Source organism: Lathamus discolor, chromosome 3 (genome assembly GCF_037157495.1).
Source record: "Lathamus discolor isolate bLatDis1 chromosome 3, bLatDis1.hap1, whole genome shotgun sequence".
Taxonomy (NCBI): domain Eukaryota; kingdom Metazoa; phylum Chordata; class Aves; order Psittaciformes; family Psittacidae; genus Lathamus; species Lathamus discolor.
Window position 1 is genome coordinate 65461621 of NC_088886.1, and position 17467 is coordinate 65479087.

Below are 17467 nucleotides of genomic sequence, written 5' to 3' on the forward strand. Positions count from 1 at the left end.
TGGGTGAGGGTCTGGTCACCACGAGTGTGGCCAGACTTGCTCACCTTGTACGTGCATTGTCTCTTTGGGCAGGATCGTGAAGATCGGCTCCCTGGAGTGGTACTATGAACACGTGAGATCCCGTTTCAAGAGGTTCGGAAGTGCCAAAGTGCTGCAGTCCCTCTACGGCAGGCTGCAGCCGGGGCATGGCAAAAACTCTGTGTTTCTAGGTGAGGAGGGCACCGGGGTTCCTCCTGTCCTGCTGCACAGGGAGAGTCTGTGCAGCACCGTGTTGGGATGCACCAAGGGAGGAAAACGAGCACTGATGCTGCTCTGAGTGCCTTGTGGCTTCCAGACCATTCAAAACATCCTGGGGAGGAAGCAGAGGTTCCGAGCTGTTTGCTCATACTGTGAGCAGCACAGCACATGTTATTGGAGGATGCTTCGAGGGCTGGAGCAGCTCTGCTCTGGAGCCAGGCTGAGAGAGCTGGGCTGGGTCAGCCTGGAGAAGAGAAGGCTCCTGAAGGGGAGACCTTAGAGCAGCTCCAGTGCCTAAAGGGGCTCCAGGAAATGTGGAGAGGGGCTTTGGACAAGGGACTGCAGGGACAGGACAAGGAGAATGGCTTTAACCTGCCAGAACAGGGGAGACTGAGATGAGCTCTTAGGCAGAAGCTCTTCCCTGTGAGGGTGCGGAGGCGCTGGCACAGGGTGCCCAGAGAAGCTGTGGCTGCCCCATCCCTGGCAGTGTTCAAGGTTGGACACAGGGGCTTGGAGCACCCTGCTCTAGTGGAAGGTGTCCCTGCCCGTGGCAGGGAGTTGGAACTGGATGGGCTTTAAGCTTCCTTCCAACCCAAACCATTCCTTGTTTCTATGATTCTATGATTTTTAACTCTGTTAAGATTTGCATTTTCACTACAGATTTCAGAATATCTGGTGCTTTGTTTTAACAAGTCTCCTGTCCTGCAGTTTGTAAGTATGTAAGAGTTGCAGCTCGTTTTTCTTTCTTTTAGCTCTTTTTGTCACAGGGGAGAGCTTGTGAGATTAACTCAAGTTTAACCTGCAGGGCCAGTACATCTAGCTGGCTGGATAAGGCAGCACTTATTGTTTCCCTTGATCTAATGACTTTTACAGCCTATCTGGTGATGGTCCGGCACTGAACAAACAGTATCTACATTATTGAGTTTCCTCTCACCATAATTATTTCCTTCAGAGCTCTAAGGAACTTCAGTGTTCCTGATACTGGTCCAGTAGTGCATGAACATATGCTGAAAGCTGTTGTTAATACAGTGCTATTCACTGGGTAGCTGCTGGCTGCCATTCGCATGTACTTTGCATATTGCTTTCGAAAACCAATGTGGATTTTACCCCTTTTCTGTGGAGCCACAGAGAAGTTTGCACAAATGCCATAGACATGAGCTGCTTCAGCTGGTCCAACCCAGAACTTATCCAGACCGCTCACAGCAGAAATAACTACAGCATGAAGGGCAGTGACATTAAATACACAATTAATGCCCTGAGAGACAAATCATGCAACATTCAGTCTGAAAACACATCAGACCACAGAGAAAGGACAATCTGAAAGAAAGCCAAGCCAATTCTGAGGATGACAGTGCTTTAGGCTTCTTTATGTTGAGAGTCTGATGTCTTTTTAAAGATTAATTACTTTATTGTTACTACTTCATTAGCACCAGTGAACTGACTTTACCCTTAAGCAAGCAAGAGCCTCCTCTTGGGGCCTATCTCTGACTGCAGGAGATGGAGCAGTATGATGCAAAACCACTGCATTTTACATGGCTATCTGCTGCTGCACTGCCAGACATGCTGCATCAGGTCCATGGAAGTGATGGAAATAAGGCCTTTGAGTCAAGTCTTGTCTCAGAGTGCTGCTTTTATCCTCTTTTTGATAACTTTCTGATGACTGTGCCTTGTGATGGCTGAAGAATGAGAACTGCAGTTAACCATAGCTCTGAGGCTTGTTCTCTCAGAGGTACCTGGAGAAAATGTGCTTATTTATTTTTCCCACAATTTTTCTTCCATTTAGGTCGTCAGGACAGAGTTTACAGCCTCCCAGACATTAACAGTAAGTACAAAAGAGAACTGCAGCATGTGACTCGCAGTTCAAGAGAGGTTTCCAATGTCTTTTCCTCTTCACACCCTCTGGCTATGGGCTCTCCAGTGTGGTTTGGTGTGGCTGGACCAGGGAAGACATCTCTCCACTGCAGTGGAGGTGGATTGTAATATCTGTCTCTTGCACTGATGTACACCTGGGGTGTCAAAGTGTAGGCTTGGATGCAACAGGGCTTTTAGCTACATGCCAAACTTAAAGCTTGCAAGTACTCACCATCTCAATGCATTCATGTCGTACACTTAAAGCTGGCCATATTCTTAAGGGACCCACAGAACTCAAGACCTCAGGTTGCATTCCTTAGGAGCCCTTGCAGGAGAAATTCACTGCACCTTGCCATTTGATAAAAGAAAAAAACATTTTGCCTACCTTGACTTTGGACTTGGTCTGGCATCTGTGTTGTTCCCAATGTACTGCTGGGCTTCGCAGTGATCCGGGTACAGAGATGGGGACCAGAAAGGAATGAGTCACTGACAGCAGAGCTGGCTGATCAGGACTAGCAGCAGAGCTGTGTTAGGCTGAGCTGTGCTGCGTTCAAACACCAGAGTCACTCAGGTGGACCTTGGTGTGCTCTCTGTGATGCAGGTGCCCTTATTCTTCCTGCAGTGGTCACTTCCACACCTTTGAGAGCACACATCTGGAAAGGAAAGCAATGAGTGCCCAGAGAAACTGTGGCTGCCCCATCGCTGGCAATGTTCAAGGCCAGGTTGGACACAGGGGCTTGGAGCAACCTGCTCTAGTGTGAGGTGTCCCTGCCTGTGGCAGGGGTTGGAGCTGGATGAGCTTTAAGGTCCCTTCAACCCAAACCAGGCTGGGATTCTAATCTGGACTTTTTCATTCCATATAAGCAGCATGGTGTGATCACCACAGAAGGCACTTACCTCCCCAGGAATGGGGTGCAGGAGATGCCCTTACACAGCGTGCCATTGTCTCCCCTTCAGGTGAGTGCCAGCTCCTCACCAGTGGTGATGTTGGGGATGGCAGTAATGATGAAGACAACGTCCTTTGTGGAGCTGAAGCAGAGTGCTACAGCAGAGTAAGTGTTTCATTCTGTGGCTCCTTCCTCCTCACCCTGTACCCTCAGCTGCTGCTAGCCTGCCTTGGGTCATGGTGGTGGTGGTGATGGTGGGTTTCTATGCCACATTCAGATCTGGGCCTTTCTGTTTTCCTTCTCCGAGATAAGCCCCTCTCCCAGTTTGTGTAGAAACAACCAAGTCAGTAAAACCACAAACACTTGTGCTCTGTAAAAGAGATCCACTCCTGGCATGAAGAATGTCCCTAATGAATATCACAGGCCTGGCCCCTACCCATATAATGAGAACCCATCTGGGGTGGTTTTTACTAGAAGAAGAGGTATGTGGTAGAGTAGCAAAGCACAGCTAGGTCCATGAGTATACTGAATTATCTCCTGGGTTTTTCTGGGACTATGTGCACAGATTAAGGAGCCTGATAGGAAGAGTATGTGTCCCTGTAGCATGTGTGAAATCTGTCGGTATGTTTGAGTTGCTGGTTATGGCTACAAACGTGCAGTTACATACATGTCATCTAAGTCCATGGATATAGGTATGTGCTGCATTTCACATACTAGTGTTCAAGGCCAGGTTGAACAGGGCTTGGAGCAAGCTCCTCTAGTGGAAGGTATCCTTGCCCACAGCAGGGATTTGGAACTGGATGAGCTTTAGGGTCCCTTCAAACCCAAACCATTCTGTGATTCTATGATGCTTCATTCTGATCTGCTTCTGAAGACTTAGAAGCTTGTCCAAGCTGCTCCTGCCCCAAGGCAGCTGATGACCTCCCAGATATCTGGGAAGATCTGCCAGCAGCATCCTTTCTCTGAAGATGGGGAGATGCTTCAAGTATCAGAAGCATCTCCCAGATTTCTCCCTGAGTTCCTCACTCTGCTTTTCCTCAGTACCTTTATAAACCAGGAGCGAGCTTCTTACTGTCTGCTCATGGCAGCAGTCCTGAGCCAGAGGCGAGAAGTCAGGAACCCAATTTTCCTTGACTCCAGCATAAGCACAGGCTGCCCTATAAGCCTGCCTCCCTGCAAGCAGGACAGTGTCAGACCCAAAGTGCCTCTGCAGGAAGCAGGAGCCTTGCTTGATGCTCTGCAGACTGGGGCACACTGGGGGGACAAGGGCCCTCCCTCCCACTTCCTTTTGAGGTCAACTGTGGTTTATGCTGAATTCTCCTTTCTTGCACTTCCCACACTAAGATGTGCAAGACAAAGCGCCTGCTGTCTGTGCATCCCTTTGATTTTGAACTGGACTCGGAGTATTCTGCTCAGTCTCGTCGCCAGTCTGCACAGCTCTCTCCAGCAGCCAGCAGCCCGGATGCTTTCCAGGTACTAGGAGAGTGCTGGGGGTTTCCTTTCATTTCTTCTTTCTTCTCCTTGCTACCCCTGCTACCCCCTTCTCCAGCTGGTGTTGAGAGGCAGTGGTGCCAGTCCTTGCTCCCCATAGCTCTCTCTTTGTCCATTTGAAGTCATTTGCCTCAGGCTGAGTCAGGAGTAGAACATCTGACTGAGCCAAGGATGAGGGTAAGATGAGATAGAAGAGGTTTTCTGGCCTTTTCCCTGCAGATTTCTTTGCTCTCTGCAGACAATGCTCTTCCTTGTGTTACCCCAAGGCTGTGACACCCTGGTTTCTGGTGAGCTTTTGGAGGTTCAGTATTCTGCCTTGTAGAGATGTTGGGGAGTTTGTTTCATGCTTGCATTAAAGGTGAGGAAGTTTGGCCAGCTTGGAGCAACCTGGTCTACTAAACAGTCTCCCTGCCCATGGCAGGGGGGTTGGAACCGCACGATCTTTAAGATCCATTCCAGGCCAAACCGTTCCATGATTTCACTCAAGGGATAAAATGAAACCAGACTCTTCTGCCATCATCCTATCCAGTTTGGGGCTGGTTTTGCCATGCGGTGGCACTGGGGATGTATTCGGCCAGCAGTTTCCTGGGGCACACAACCTTAGTGAGACTGAAGAGATAAATCCCACAGAGCCAGCATGACTGCAGTGTTGGCACCTGCAGGGTGGGGGACTCAGTCGGAGGGGAGAACAAAAGCTTTGTGAATACTGATTATTTCTCTGTAGGAGACTTCATGTGTGTGTCAGGAGCTCCTCACCAGGAGCAGGATACACAGACAGCTCCAGTATGAGCAACAGCAGTAAGCTGCACCTCAGGATTCCACCAAGGGCCGCGGGTCAGCATCCTCACCCTCCAGCTCTGGGAGGAACACAGACAGGGCTGCCCTGCATGTGGCAAAAAGTCTTCCAGCCTGAGGTGCTTCAGATCAAGCTTTTTGGGTTGCTCCTGTTTCCCTTTCCTGTTGAAATTTCACTTTTAAAATATTATAGAGCTCCTTCTTCCTTCTCATGATGCTGTGATGCTTTACACTCTACTGGGATGTGCTGAGATGCATAACACGGGCTTAAAAAAAGCAATCCTCACAGTTCCACACAGTTTGATAAGAATTTGGGGCAGACAATTAGATTCTCTCTCTCTTTATGTAATCCTGTCTTCATGTAGCAAAATCAATGTGAGTCTAAGGAGGGCTGAGCTCTGCCAAGATCATCTGGATCACATTTATGAGTTGCAGAGTATTTGAGGGGCAGGGGGTAATTGAATACGGACATTGAGTTTCAGAAGACCAGTTTTTGCAGCCCAGATGTATCTGGCGCTTGTAAAACTTCACAGTGCCCCCTGGCAGTGATGAGGAGCATTGCTCAGGGCTCATCACCAAAGGGAAGCAGTATTTAAACCGGATTATTAGGGAAGGCCATTATAAAAACTCAATCCATGCAGGTGTTGGAGGACAAAGGGAGGAGCGGTTACCGAAGGTCAGGAGAGAGAAGCAGTCCTCCCAGGCAGCTGCTCATCAGCAATCCTCATCTCAGTCTTTCCCAGATTTCCCCACCCCAGCTGAAGATGCCTCCCAGGAGTCCAGGATCACAGATGCGGATCTGGTCTTCCACCACATCTTGCAGGAGCAGGGACCAGGCAGGATCCCTCCAGAGCAGCACTTCAGCACAGAGGTTCGGCTCACTGTCAACTCCCGGAGAAGAAGCCTGGAAAGAAATGCCAGACCTGGTAGGTGTCCCTGGACAGGCTTCTCCTAGGTCCTTTGAGGACAAGTGGCTGCGAGAGGTGGAACAAAATGAAAACGTCCTTGATGTTGTTAAAAAATTCCCAAAACCTCCAAGCCACGAAAAACCTTGTGACCAAATATGTTGTGGCTGAAGCAATTTGGTTGTAATGGGAACACGTCTTGTTCCCAACAAACTCATTTCACCAAGTCAGAAGGGCCTTGCGTAAGGTTTCTATCCTTCTCACAGCCACTGCTCTTGTCCGGGGTAGAAACTAGATATAATCAAATGGACACTACTAGAAATAATGGGATATGTTTCCTCCTGCAGGCAACAGCTGATGAGTTCAGCTTCTTGCCAAAGGATGGTGTAGGTGCAGAAAATGTAGTCTTAAGGGGACTTGAGCTGTAGTAAGACTGGCAAGCAACTGATGGCAAGCACTGGGAATTGCTAAGTAACATCCATGTAGCTGGGCAGGGTGCACTGTCAGTCTGAATGAAATACCCTAGCAAATAACAGGGCAGAATTTGCCTTTCCCTGCTGTGGCAGCAGACCCAGGAAGGCTGGATACTGGCTTGTGCCAGCTTTAGGATATATCCCTCTGGGTCTCCAGTGCCTCTGTTTTATTCTCAAGGGAATAGGAAATGCTGGGTAAACCCTTCTGTGTGCTTTGTAAGTGTCCTCTCCAAGCCCCACTGGAGCGACACAGCAGCAGCAGGGCCTATTGGCTTGTTCATTCCATTTTATGTCATTGGCTTTGTCTCATTTGAAATTTTCCTTAAAGAATAAGACTTTCTACTCCTTTTTAAATGCTCTGTCCTAGACTGGTACCTCTAGCCTGAGCTAAACATCTTCCACTACTCAGTGTATGAAGAGCAGTGTCCAAACCTGGGCTCCAACAAAACTGGGAGGGCAATAGCAGTTTTTACTGATGGACATGATTGTCTGGGGCATGAGAGAGCAAGGATGATCCTCCTTGTGCCTCCTGCTAACTCAGCAGTGCTGTGTGGCTGCAGCGAGTGGAGCTACAGCCTGGTCTAGCATAGCCATCCTTGACCTTGGTGTCTCCCACAGAAGCATCTCCTGCCGAAGCATAGAAGGTGTGGTCTGGAGAAGGGCCTTGTTATTTGCTTGTTTACAGCTGGGGCCAATCTCCAGGAAGGAACTCAGGGGTACGACTTTGTTGTAACTTTGTGCTGAAGCCTCCTCTTCTCTCCCCAAAGGCAGCCCCTGGAATGAGCAGCCCCGATCGCGGTACTCTGCAGATATGGACACCTCTGATGAGGACATGAAGGAAGCCCAGTTCCCAGCCTACCCTGCCCATCACATGAAGCGACGTAACAGAGCCTCCTCGCAGGAGAATGCCAGCCACTCTGGGAGCCAGGTACCAAACACCCATTGAACCAGCCTGTGGCCAAGCTTCTCTTGCCATGAGCAGTGCTTGTTATCTGCAAGGCGCAGGATGGTTCAGAGGAGAAAAGAAGCAGTGATGGCAAACTGGGGTGCACCCATGGTAAGCTCCCATCCAGCATGGATGTGCAGCATGAGCAGAAAAGCTGGAGTGCCCTCAGTATCCACACAGCCCCTGCCACTTCTGCGCAGGAGTGGCTTGGTACCCGAGCATCACATGTGCAGGTCCAAGAGGGAGCAGAGTGGGTCCCAGATCTCTGTAGACTCAAGATCTTTCCTCCTCTTCAGAAGTACCCTGGAGCTCTGTGCTTCCCCTCCCATGTTCTCCTTCCAGCCCTTTCACTTTGGCAGTCACAGCAAAAAGAAACTCAGGCACTGGTTTGTGCTTCATTCTGCCCATGATGCCTGGAGCCTTCCTTCATTCTTGTTAATTTTTCAGCTTGTCCTTATTACTCTGCAAGTTACCTTTTAGTTTCCTGTGTTCCCCAAAAGGCTTTCTTTAATTGAATGACTGGTGCTTTATGATCAGACAGAGATTTGGAGAAGGATATTTGATAAGCATCAAGATCCTGTTCTTCCTTTGCAAGGTTCAGTGTTCCTGCCCTGATAGGACTGGGTCAGGACAACCTGCCACATTAGTCTTCTGAATGATGATAATAGGGGGAACAGTCTAGAGATGGATGTCAAAAAGGCTGTGTAAGCTTGTGTTTTAGTTGTCAGACAAGGGCTTGCAGTTCCTGATGCCACCTTTGTGAATGGTGGTGGGTGGTGAGAGATGATAAAGCATTCCTCAGACCTTGAGCAGCAAAATGCAGGGTGGTGTTTGAATGCAGATACACACAGAGAGCCAGCACCAGTCTCTGCTCACAGGAGTGATTTTGCACATCCTGGACCCCGCTTTGTGTATTGAGCGGGGAGATCTGTAATCACAACCATCACTCGGCAACGCTTCATCTGCCTGTGGAGGGAAACCTTTCCTTTGCCTTTTACTTCTCTCAGCACATGTTTTAATCAGTGTCGTTCCTTTTTTAGTCAGCAGTAAATGGGAGAGCCCTGGACTGGGTATCCTTAATGACACCACGGTACATTAGGCATGAAATTCATACCATGATTTGCAGTGGGGAAATGGGGTCAAATTCCTGCCAATGCTTCAGGTTAACTTCCTCTGTCAGCTGGGCAAACTCCTCCTCAGGGTGGTCCGGTGTGATCCGGCGGTTTGCTCCATCACACCAGCACGAAGGCTGCTGTGGAGCCTCATCACTCTAATGGTTACAAGACATATTCTCACTCCCAATTTAAGGCCATTTTCTCATATGCCAACATCGTTCATTAGCTCAAACAGCTTTTCATCCTTCCTGCCCTTTGGGCTGCTGATGTGTTTACAGCTAGCAACCATCCTCTGAGCTTTCTCCTTGCCCAGCAGGAAGAGACCTGCCTCTGTGCTGGGCCATTAACTTCGGCACGATGCGTACATGCGTTGCTGTCACTTGTTGGCCAAGGAGAGGCCAGGTACAAGCCCTAAGAAGCAAGAAGGCAAGAACATCCAGGTTTCAGTGCTGGACAGCTCTGTGGTATCGGCAGAGCTGGAAGAGGCTCGAAAGAGGCTGGGGTCCATCCCCTGGTGCTGACACTGGAGGAGGTGGAGGGGCTGAGGCTGGCAGGAAGGCAGAGGCAGACCAGGAGGGTTTGGGGGCAGCAAGGAGCAGCTGCATTCTCCTGAGCAATGAAGTGATGCCTTTTGAATTGCTTACAGGCACTTCCTGGATGTGTCACATAGCTCCTGGGTTATGCCAGCCCCTGACGGGACAGCAAGGGTGGCTGAGTACGACTCGTCACCCTAGTGCTGCACTCCTCAGAGGCTGTGCCCTGTGGCAATTCAAGATGTTGGCTTGTGGGGTGTAGGGTCCAGAAGCGTGTTTGTTAACTCCTGTTAACCCTCTATTGAATCCCATAGCTGCACTTCAATAGAGATGTTTTCCTGGTAGACACTTTATTGGCATCTGAAGGTTCCAAGAGTTAGAGAGCTCAGCTCTTTGTCCTGCATCATTTTGACTCTACAGATGAAAACCCTCTCTTAAAACTGCATTAGGGGCAAGTTTGTCAAAATCTGTTTGGTCTGAAAATTGCTTTTGCTTTCATCCTGGAGCAGATACATTGTCCAGTCCCAAACAAGGAGCACAGCTTCTCCAGTAACAAAGGCAGAGGCTGCTCACTGGCCCTGTGAGTCCAAGAGCTCAAGGTGCCAGAACAACGTTGAAAAAAACCCCACCACTATTTAAGAAAGCTCTTAAATCTGACAGGACATGAAGAGAAGCCCTGAATTAGCAAGTGTATAGGTAGGTCTCTGCTTTAGGTCTTTAGCAGCCAGGTAAGAACAGGGTCAAGCCACAAGGAATAGAGCAAATTTACCAAGTTTCTCCCTGAAAACCCATCTGCTGTACCTCAAGGGAGCTCAGTGGTTGTGGATTCCCAAAGCTTTGGTGCTGTCTGGCTCCTTTTCTTTACACTAAGCTTCTGTTTGAGGTCTTGGGTATTTGAGAGACTGAAGGTAGCACCTCTGCTGGAGTAGCCTGTCTTCCCTCCTCAGCAGCAAGTGATGGTTTGCCCTGATGGCTTCCTTGTGGGCCCTGGTTTAAGTTTCTTCACTTCAAGTGTTTGACTACAGAGCAGCATTTGCAAGCCTTTGTCATACAGAGAGCAGTGCAGGGCAGCCCAGCCCAGTGGGGATGCACACTAACAGGATGACCACCATGCATTAAAACTAGCCTTACTTAGGAGGGAGAACAAAAGCAAGCTCTTCAGCTCCTACCCTTCAACAGCAGAGCATGCATTATGCTCTGACCTCTCCCAGCCTCTGCGTTATGGAGACAGCATAGTGCCTGTGTTCAGCTCATCACTCATTGTCACTGGGAGCAAAGCAAGAGTCAGGCCTTGAACAGTACTGAGAAACCACTTAGAGACAGATTGGGTTGCTTCCTGCCTGTGGGTTTAATGCTGCTTAAAGATGCATTCAGTAAGAGATGGTAATTACAGCGTTCTGCTCTCCAGAGTGTCAGGGGTTTATGTTCGTCTTCCCTAAAGCAGATGCGATCTCTCCAAGCTGTTGTGGGGATCTAATTAATCAAACACAAGCACAAAAACTGGGTGAGAGGATGGAAATGTTACAAAAACAAAGCCAAGCCCTCGCATCTCTTTGTTACTGCATTTACTTACTGCATTTGCTTCAGTGGGAGGCAGGCACTCAGGACAGCAGTGATGTGGGAGTTCATGCTAAAAGATGGGCAATATTCCTCATCATTTGTAATTTATTTGCTTGGATCAAAGAAGAAAGACATTTACTGTCTTTTCCCCCAAAGAAATCAAAACTTCCAATTCTAAGAGGGAGGAAAAAGCTTCCTTTGATGTTTTCAGTGGTTTAACCACGACAGTTTGTCTTGGCTCTTGTGCACAGACGGTGCTTTTTGGTTTTCAGGGTTTTGTCTGTTCTTTTCCCTGCTTTTCTCTCCATGCCCCTTTTTTGATGGGAAGAGCTAAGGAGGAGAGAGAGGCAAGCGTCTCAGTAAATCCATGCATGTAAAAGTCAGAAAATTGCAGTGTGCTGGGAAAGCTTTCAGGGTTATTATTTCTATCTGGAATTTCTATGGGAATTTTTTACCTATTCCCTCTTCCTTCCCAGTGCTGTATTGGCTGGGGGGTGATGAGGTAGTAGCTGCCTGAAAAAAGTGTTAGTAGGGAGTGAAAATTGTGTTGACTTGAATTTGGGGCAGCGTGTGAATGATAGCAGGATAGATGGCTTTGTTACAGCCTGATGCTTTTGCCTGGACAAGGGACACAGTGGGCCAGTGATGTGCTTTTATGTACACTGAATCAAAGCTACCAATGCTTTGGTGGGATTGAGATGTGCTGGGTACTTAGCATCACTTTGAGCTTTCCAGATGTGAGGGTAGGCTGTGCACCTCCTGGGGCTCATCAGTGTGGCCGGGGCTGGTTTTAAAGACAGTAACTGTTAATGTCTTTTAGCTCAGCCCACAGTGGCGGTGTCTTGCTGCTTGCTTGCTTCTGCTGGTCGCACTGTTTCCTCACTGCTGCAGTGGTGGCTGGGCTGTTCTCTACTCCTCTGCTCTATCTCTCCTTTCCTCTAGATCCATGAGCTCAACAAACGCATGTCCGCAATCGAACGTGTGCTGAACCGCTTGGAGGAAAAGATCCTGGTGAGCTCTGAGGAGGTAACCGGGCAAAGCCAGGACACTCTGCAGGGAGAGAGCATGGGCTGTGCTGGGCCCTTCCCCTTGTCATTGGAGGGGCTTCTCTGAAACAGCCAGCATTGCAGGGAGAAAGCAGGTAGACAAAATGACCCAGGCTGGTTGAGTTTAATCCTGTATTGACTTTGGAGGCTCTTCTATATTTCTAGGTGATGGGAGTGCCTTAGAAAACATTGCATGGCAGGACAGAATCAGAAGCAAGCTTAACCTTTAGGCCCCCCTGCAAGCTAGTGCCTTCCTTGACTCTTCTGCACAAGGAAGATTGGGTTTCAGGTTGATACTCTATGTAATGCTGATTGCAGGAGTATTGTCAAGTGGGTGTTGGTACACCCGCAGAGCTGTGACAGCTAATTTGAAATCATGGGAAACTCAATTAGGACATATGAGGAAGTCACCTGGTAACTGTCAATGAGATCTGAGTCAAGAAGGATTTCTGAATCTCTTCTGAGTTGCCCTTGTCTTACCATGCCATCAAGTTTGGAAGAAAACAGCTAAATTAAGTTACAGCTGGGCAGCAGTGTAGAATCTGTGAATCCTTAGGTCATTTAACATTGATTTGGGGTTTCTAATTTTAAACTATGTACTCTTCTCTTGTGTGAAGCCATTACCATGAGCTGCTCTGGCAGGTGATGGCTCAATAGAATAGACAATGATGATTACAGAGAAGTCCCCTAGAGACAGACGAAACAGGTCAATTTCTTCTTTATACTGTCTGTGATGGGGATGGCCATGTTTGCAGTCATTCAGTGTTTCTGTCAGTAAATCTGACTGAAGGAGTAGGAGATGTGCACATTTGCATGTTCCTGTGCTTTATTGCCATGTCTAGGGCATATCAGAGTAGAGGCAATGGGTCTAAACTGCTGCAGAAGAGGTTGAGGTTAACTAAAGCAAAGCTTTCTAGCAGAAAGGATAGCAGAACCTGAGAGTAGGTTGCCTGCGAGAAAGATTGCCTGCTGCAGATGCCATTGTTCAAGATGGGTAAGAGCAGCTTAGACAAAAACCCATCAGGATGACATGGGTAATTGTATTCCTGCCTTAATGCAAGGGACAGCAAGTTCAGTAACTTCTGGAGATCCCTTACAGCATCTGGAGGTTTAATAGGATTCTTCTCCTGGTACCAGGAATTGCACCTAATAACAGGGCTGGGTGGAACTGTGCCATCTGTCCTATAGGAAAGTTTGCTGCATGTGTTCTCATGACAAATAAGATTACTTAAAGGCTCTCAAAGCTACACTGGGGAGCAGCAGTTCACATGGCTTCCTCCCTCACCCTGGTGGACCATGTCTTTGGGTTGCTGTGACCTTCTGCCCTTGCAACCACCAGCCACACCATGATTCCTAATGAAAACCTGGAGATTTTGGGCCCCAGATCCCCTGCGTGCATCTTGTTTTTTGAGGGAGTAGGGGGAGCCAGCAAATGCAATTTTACACAGGGAAAAACAAGTAAGCTGGGGAGGTGGGGGGAAAGTCCTTCAGATCAAGGTTGCGCTCCTTATCATGGAGCTGGGACACAACTCCTTTTGTAAAGTCCATCAATGACTACACTCCTCACGTTCCTCTCCTGCCCAGCCATGGGGAGTGCATCCGGACCTGGGCATGCCCCGCTGTCCAACACAGGAGACCCTTATCCACCTCCCTTCTTCTGTGCCCTCAGTCTCCAGCCCCAGATTCCCAGCTTGATCCTGATGCAGAGGAGGAGGAGTTGAAGAGGAAGCTGGAGGAGTTAGCCAGTAATATCAGTGACAAGGAAGTCTCTTCTGAAGAAGAGGATTGTGAAGAAAAGAAGAGATCAAAGAAACCAGAGATGAGTCCCTCCTGTGATGACATGGCCAGAGATGCTCGAAAGGTAATCTGTGTCCTCCCGCCCACACCATTCTAGGCTTCATCTCTGGTTCCTTCCGCTTTTAGTGGTTTATGGTCTACACTGTGATAATGCAACTCTTCTGTCCCACACCTCCACCTCAATTGCCTCCCAGGGCGGTGATGTGTCTGGCTTAGCTGTCTGCTTTAACAAAGTGTCAAGGGTTAGAGCAGTGCTAGGGTGTTGGATCTGGACCTTTCACTGCTCTCTAGGCTCTCCCAGTCTCATCCAAGAGTCAAAGGTGAAGTCTCTTAGAGGTCTTGCAGGCTGCTCCCTACCTTGGAGAGGTACACAATCTCCACATCTGTTTAGAAGAGCTGTCTCAGGATCTGGATATCATTGTGGAGAAGAGAGTCCTGAGGTGGGAGAAGAGCTTGGTCATTTAGTACTGGCTGCCTTTGTCAGGTGCCTGCTACAGCCTGAAATGTCTCTTCCAGGCCTCTCAGTGCTCCTGAGGCCCCATATCCCTGGTCCTGCTTCCTCCCTGCTAGATCAGCGTCTCCTGTACTTCAGCAGTGTGCTGGCTCCTGTCCCCTATTCAGTGGGTGATCTTTGGGGACATGGCCAGAGAGAGGAGGAGGGATCACTGCTTTCACCCAGTCCCATTCACATTACACCAGAGGATCCATCACCCCCATGGCCCAGCGCAGCTCTGATTTATCCCCCTGCTTGCTGTCTGCGTTTTGGAGGTCTGCTTTCCCCTGCATATCTCCGCAGCATGGCTGGACAGGCATTCGTTTGTGTGTAGCCTTGCATGGCGAATTGCTTCCATGGCCTGAGAGCATGAGCAGACAGAGGAGGTGGTCAGCTTCGCCCTCACCTCACCCAGTGTGTGGTGCGGATGGGTGACAGCCCAGGGGATGAGCAACCCATCCAGCCCAGGTGACTCAGAAAGAGAGATTTGCGTCTCTCCAGCTGTGTAGAGCCTCCTGATATGGTCCATTAACACAAAAAGGAGAGGTCAGTGTTCCTTGTTAGGTCTCTAATGGCTTATTTGTTCATCCCTCCCTTCTGCCTTGGCTGTGGGTGGAGGATTTGTGTGTTTGCTCTGCCACATCCGTCACCGGAGCTCTATCCCGCTCCTCTCCTGCAAAGCTCCTTTCATCTGAGGTTGCAGAGACTTCCATGGTGCCACAAGGTCTCTCTTTAATGGGCTTTTGTTCCTCAGCATCGCTTGGTAAAACCTGGCTGCTTGGATGTGCGGCTGCTTGTACACACCTTGTGCATTTAGCGAGTCTGTGTCAGGTGTGCAGGAGACCTCAGAGCAGCTTCCAGTGCTACAAGGATGCTGGAGAGGGACTCTTCATCAGGGACTCTACTGATAGGACAAGGGGGTGATGGGTTAAAACTGAAACAGGGGAAGTTCAGACTGGAGATGAGGCAGAAGTTCTTCCCCGTGAGGGTGCTGAGGCACTGGCACAGGGTGCCCAGAGAAGCTGTGGCTGCCCCATCTCTGGCAGTGTTCAAGGCCAGGTTGGATGGGGCTTGGAGCAGCCTGGCCCAGTGAAAGATATCCCTTCCATGGCAGGGGATTGAAACTGCATGATCTAATGGTCCTTTCCAACCCAAACCATTCTATGAGTCTTTGCACAGCTCTCTGTAAAATCTCAGGATCAGAGCAAGCAGCTGTTCCCAGGATGACTTACCTCCTGGTTTGGGTACCATTTGCTGTTTTCTTTCTGCCACTGGATCACCAGTGCACTGCATCATTACTGAAAAACCTCCTTGAATGCCCCCTTTTTCCAGACAGCTGCTTTTAGGTGATTGCTGCAGCCAGATTTAGCTACCCCTCGTGTGTTGAACAATGTGCATCTTCTTAGTAGCCATTTCCAATTAGCTGCAGCACAGGAGATAAGTGGCAACCAAGATAACTTAATTCTTAAGCGGTAAGCCAAGATAACGTAATTCTTGAGGGAGCTGCTGATCTGCAGCAGATGGGGTCTCACCCTGATCTGCAATGAGGAATAGGGAGATGTTAGTGGGGTATCCATGTAAGCTTCTTGATTCTTGTAAAATGAAGCCTGGATTCTCCAGATATGCTGCTTGCTTTAACCAAAGCCCATCTATGAGACATGGAAGATACAGGCATGGTTATGGACTCTAGGCAGGTAGGTAACACAGGAGCTGTATATGGCAGCTCCTAAGCAAAGAGGACCCCAGCTGGGTTGCAACAGCTCAAGCAGAACCGAATCTGAGAAATTAAATAAAATTCAGGTTTTTGCTGCATTGTAACGCTGAAAATACTTTAGAAATGCCAGCAGTGACGTAGATGAACCAGCTTTGCTTAAAGGCTGTGTCAGCATGGATGTGATTTTAATAGCAACTTTCCTTATAATAGATCCAGGCTTGGATTTTGCATGATTCTGAGTCTGGGTTTATGGGAGTCTCCTCTCCAGTCAGGAGGAAGTCATCAAAGTGGGGAACACCACAATGAAAGCACGTGGTCCTAATGGAAAATGTGAAAAACTCAGCTGTGCCGTGAAGGACCATAAAGTGATAAAGATGCCAGCTGTGCTGAGCGAGCTGGTTCTCTGCAGGACAGCCTGCCTGGAAATACATGAGGTTGTAAACACCAGTGTTCATTGCCAGGGCATGTATCACCCCATCTCCTTGGTTTCTAGGGAATTATCAGTTGAGAGAGAGATCGTGAGTTTCTTCAGTCTGTTTTTACATTTGCTTAATGCCTTAGCAAGCAAAAGGCAGCACTTAGGAGCATTACTGTCATCAGTGCTCCTTGGGGTGGGCAGAGGGGGCGTTAGTCCCAAGTTCTGGCACTGTGGCAATACAATATAGTTGTTCTTTTTTTCCTTTGCCATAAACTCCAGGAGTTATTGGAGTTATTTGCACCTGTGCTGAAGTGGAAAGCAATATGCTGCAATTAGATCTTATCTGCTGAGTAACTGAGTGGCCTTCAGGTGGCCAAGTGCTGCTGCTGTCAGACAGCACTGGTGAGTGACACATCCCCTGATAACCTCTTTTCCAAGACTTTTGAGATTACTTCTTTTGTCACAGCCATCCTCCAGCAAGCACGGGCTGAGATCAAACCTCTGCTTTAGCCAGGCATCCATCTCCAGTGAGAAGCCCTTCAGGAGCAGCGTAAGCCCTTTAATTACCACTTCTCCATCTTTCTACAGCTCCTGAAGGTCTGATACCCGACTTGCTCGGTTTTACACACCACGTTAAAATAATGTCCTTATTTCTCTCCCTGCTCCCCGCTCCGCTCTGGCTGTACCTGGCGTTCACAGAGGTCATCAGCTCAGGCTTTGAGTGAAATCACGATCAAAGTGCTGAGAACCATAAATGCCACGGAGCAAGCGGTGTGTGAGTTGTTGCATGGAGAGAGCCAGTGCAACGGTGGCTGTGTCCTCCCCGCAGGGCATCCTCCCAGCCTGGGAGATGGGAAGGAGGTGGCCGAAGCATACCGTGAGCTTGAAGAAAATGTAAGGTTCTAGGGTTCATGAGAGGTTTCTGCAAGCAGGGAGGGCGTCAGCAAGGAGGGAGGGGGGAATACGGAGGAAACCCCCCAAAGCTGCCTACTAGTGGGTAGGCCAGCACTAAAAGGATGGGCACGGCACAGGGGTTTGAGTCCACTCTCACCTGATGGTGGCCAGGGCTCTCTTACAAGGGGGGTGGCACAATAGCAAGTGCAGATGCTCTGTCTTGCTGCTTTCCTTGTGCCTCGGTTCCTGGTTTCCCCAGCTGAGTGCCAGGGAAGGAGGATGAGTGCAGTCCTCAGTTTGCTGTAGTGCTGC

The 17467-nt window shown here is 49.0% G+C and overlaps 1 protein-coding gene across 6 annotated transcripts in view; it reads left to right on the forward strand.

The window, feature by feature from the left end:
- MLPH (melanophilin) overlaps positions 1–17467 on the forward strand; it is a 28813-nt gene that overhangs the window by 4676 nt on the left and 6670 nt on the right. Inside the window, exons 3-11 of one of the 6 annotated variants that reach the window (XM_065669617.1) lie at positions 73–209; positions 2021–2059; positions 3046–3140; positions 4320–4448; positions 5995–6187; positions 7407–7567; positions 11736–11819; positions 13509–13700; positions 16961–17155. In XM_065669617.1, coding sequence (XP_065525689.1) covers positions 73–209; positions 2021–2059; positions 3046–3140; positions 4320–4448; positions 5995–6187; positions 7407–7567; positions 11736–11819; positions 13509–13700; positions 16961–17155 — 1225 coding nt within the window. The remainder of the gene's footprint in view (positions 1–72; positions 210–2020; positions 2060–3045; positions 3141–4319; positions 4449–5994; positions 6188–7406; positions 7568–11735; positions 11820–13508; positions 13701–16960; positions 17156–17467) is intronic. The other 5 variants (XM_065669619.1, XM_065669618.1, XM_065669621.1 and 2 more) reach the window with 5 other exon arrangements.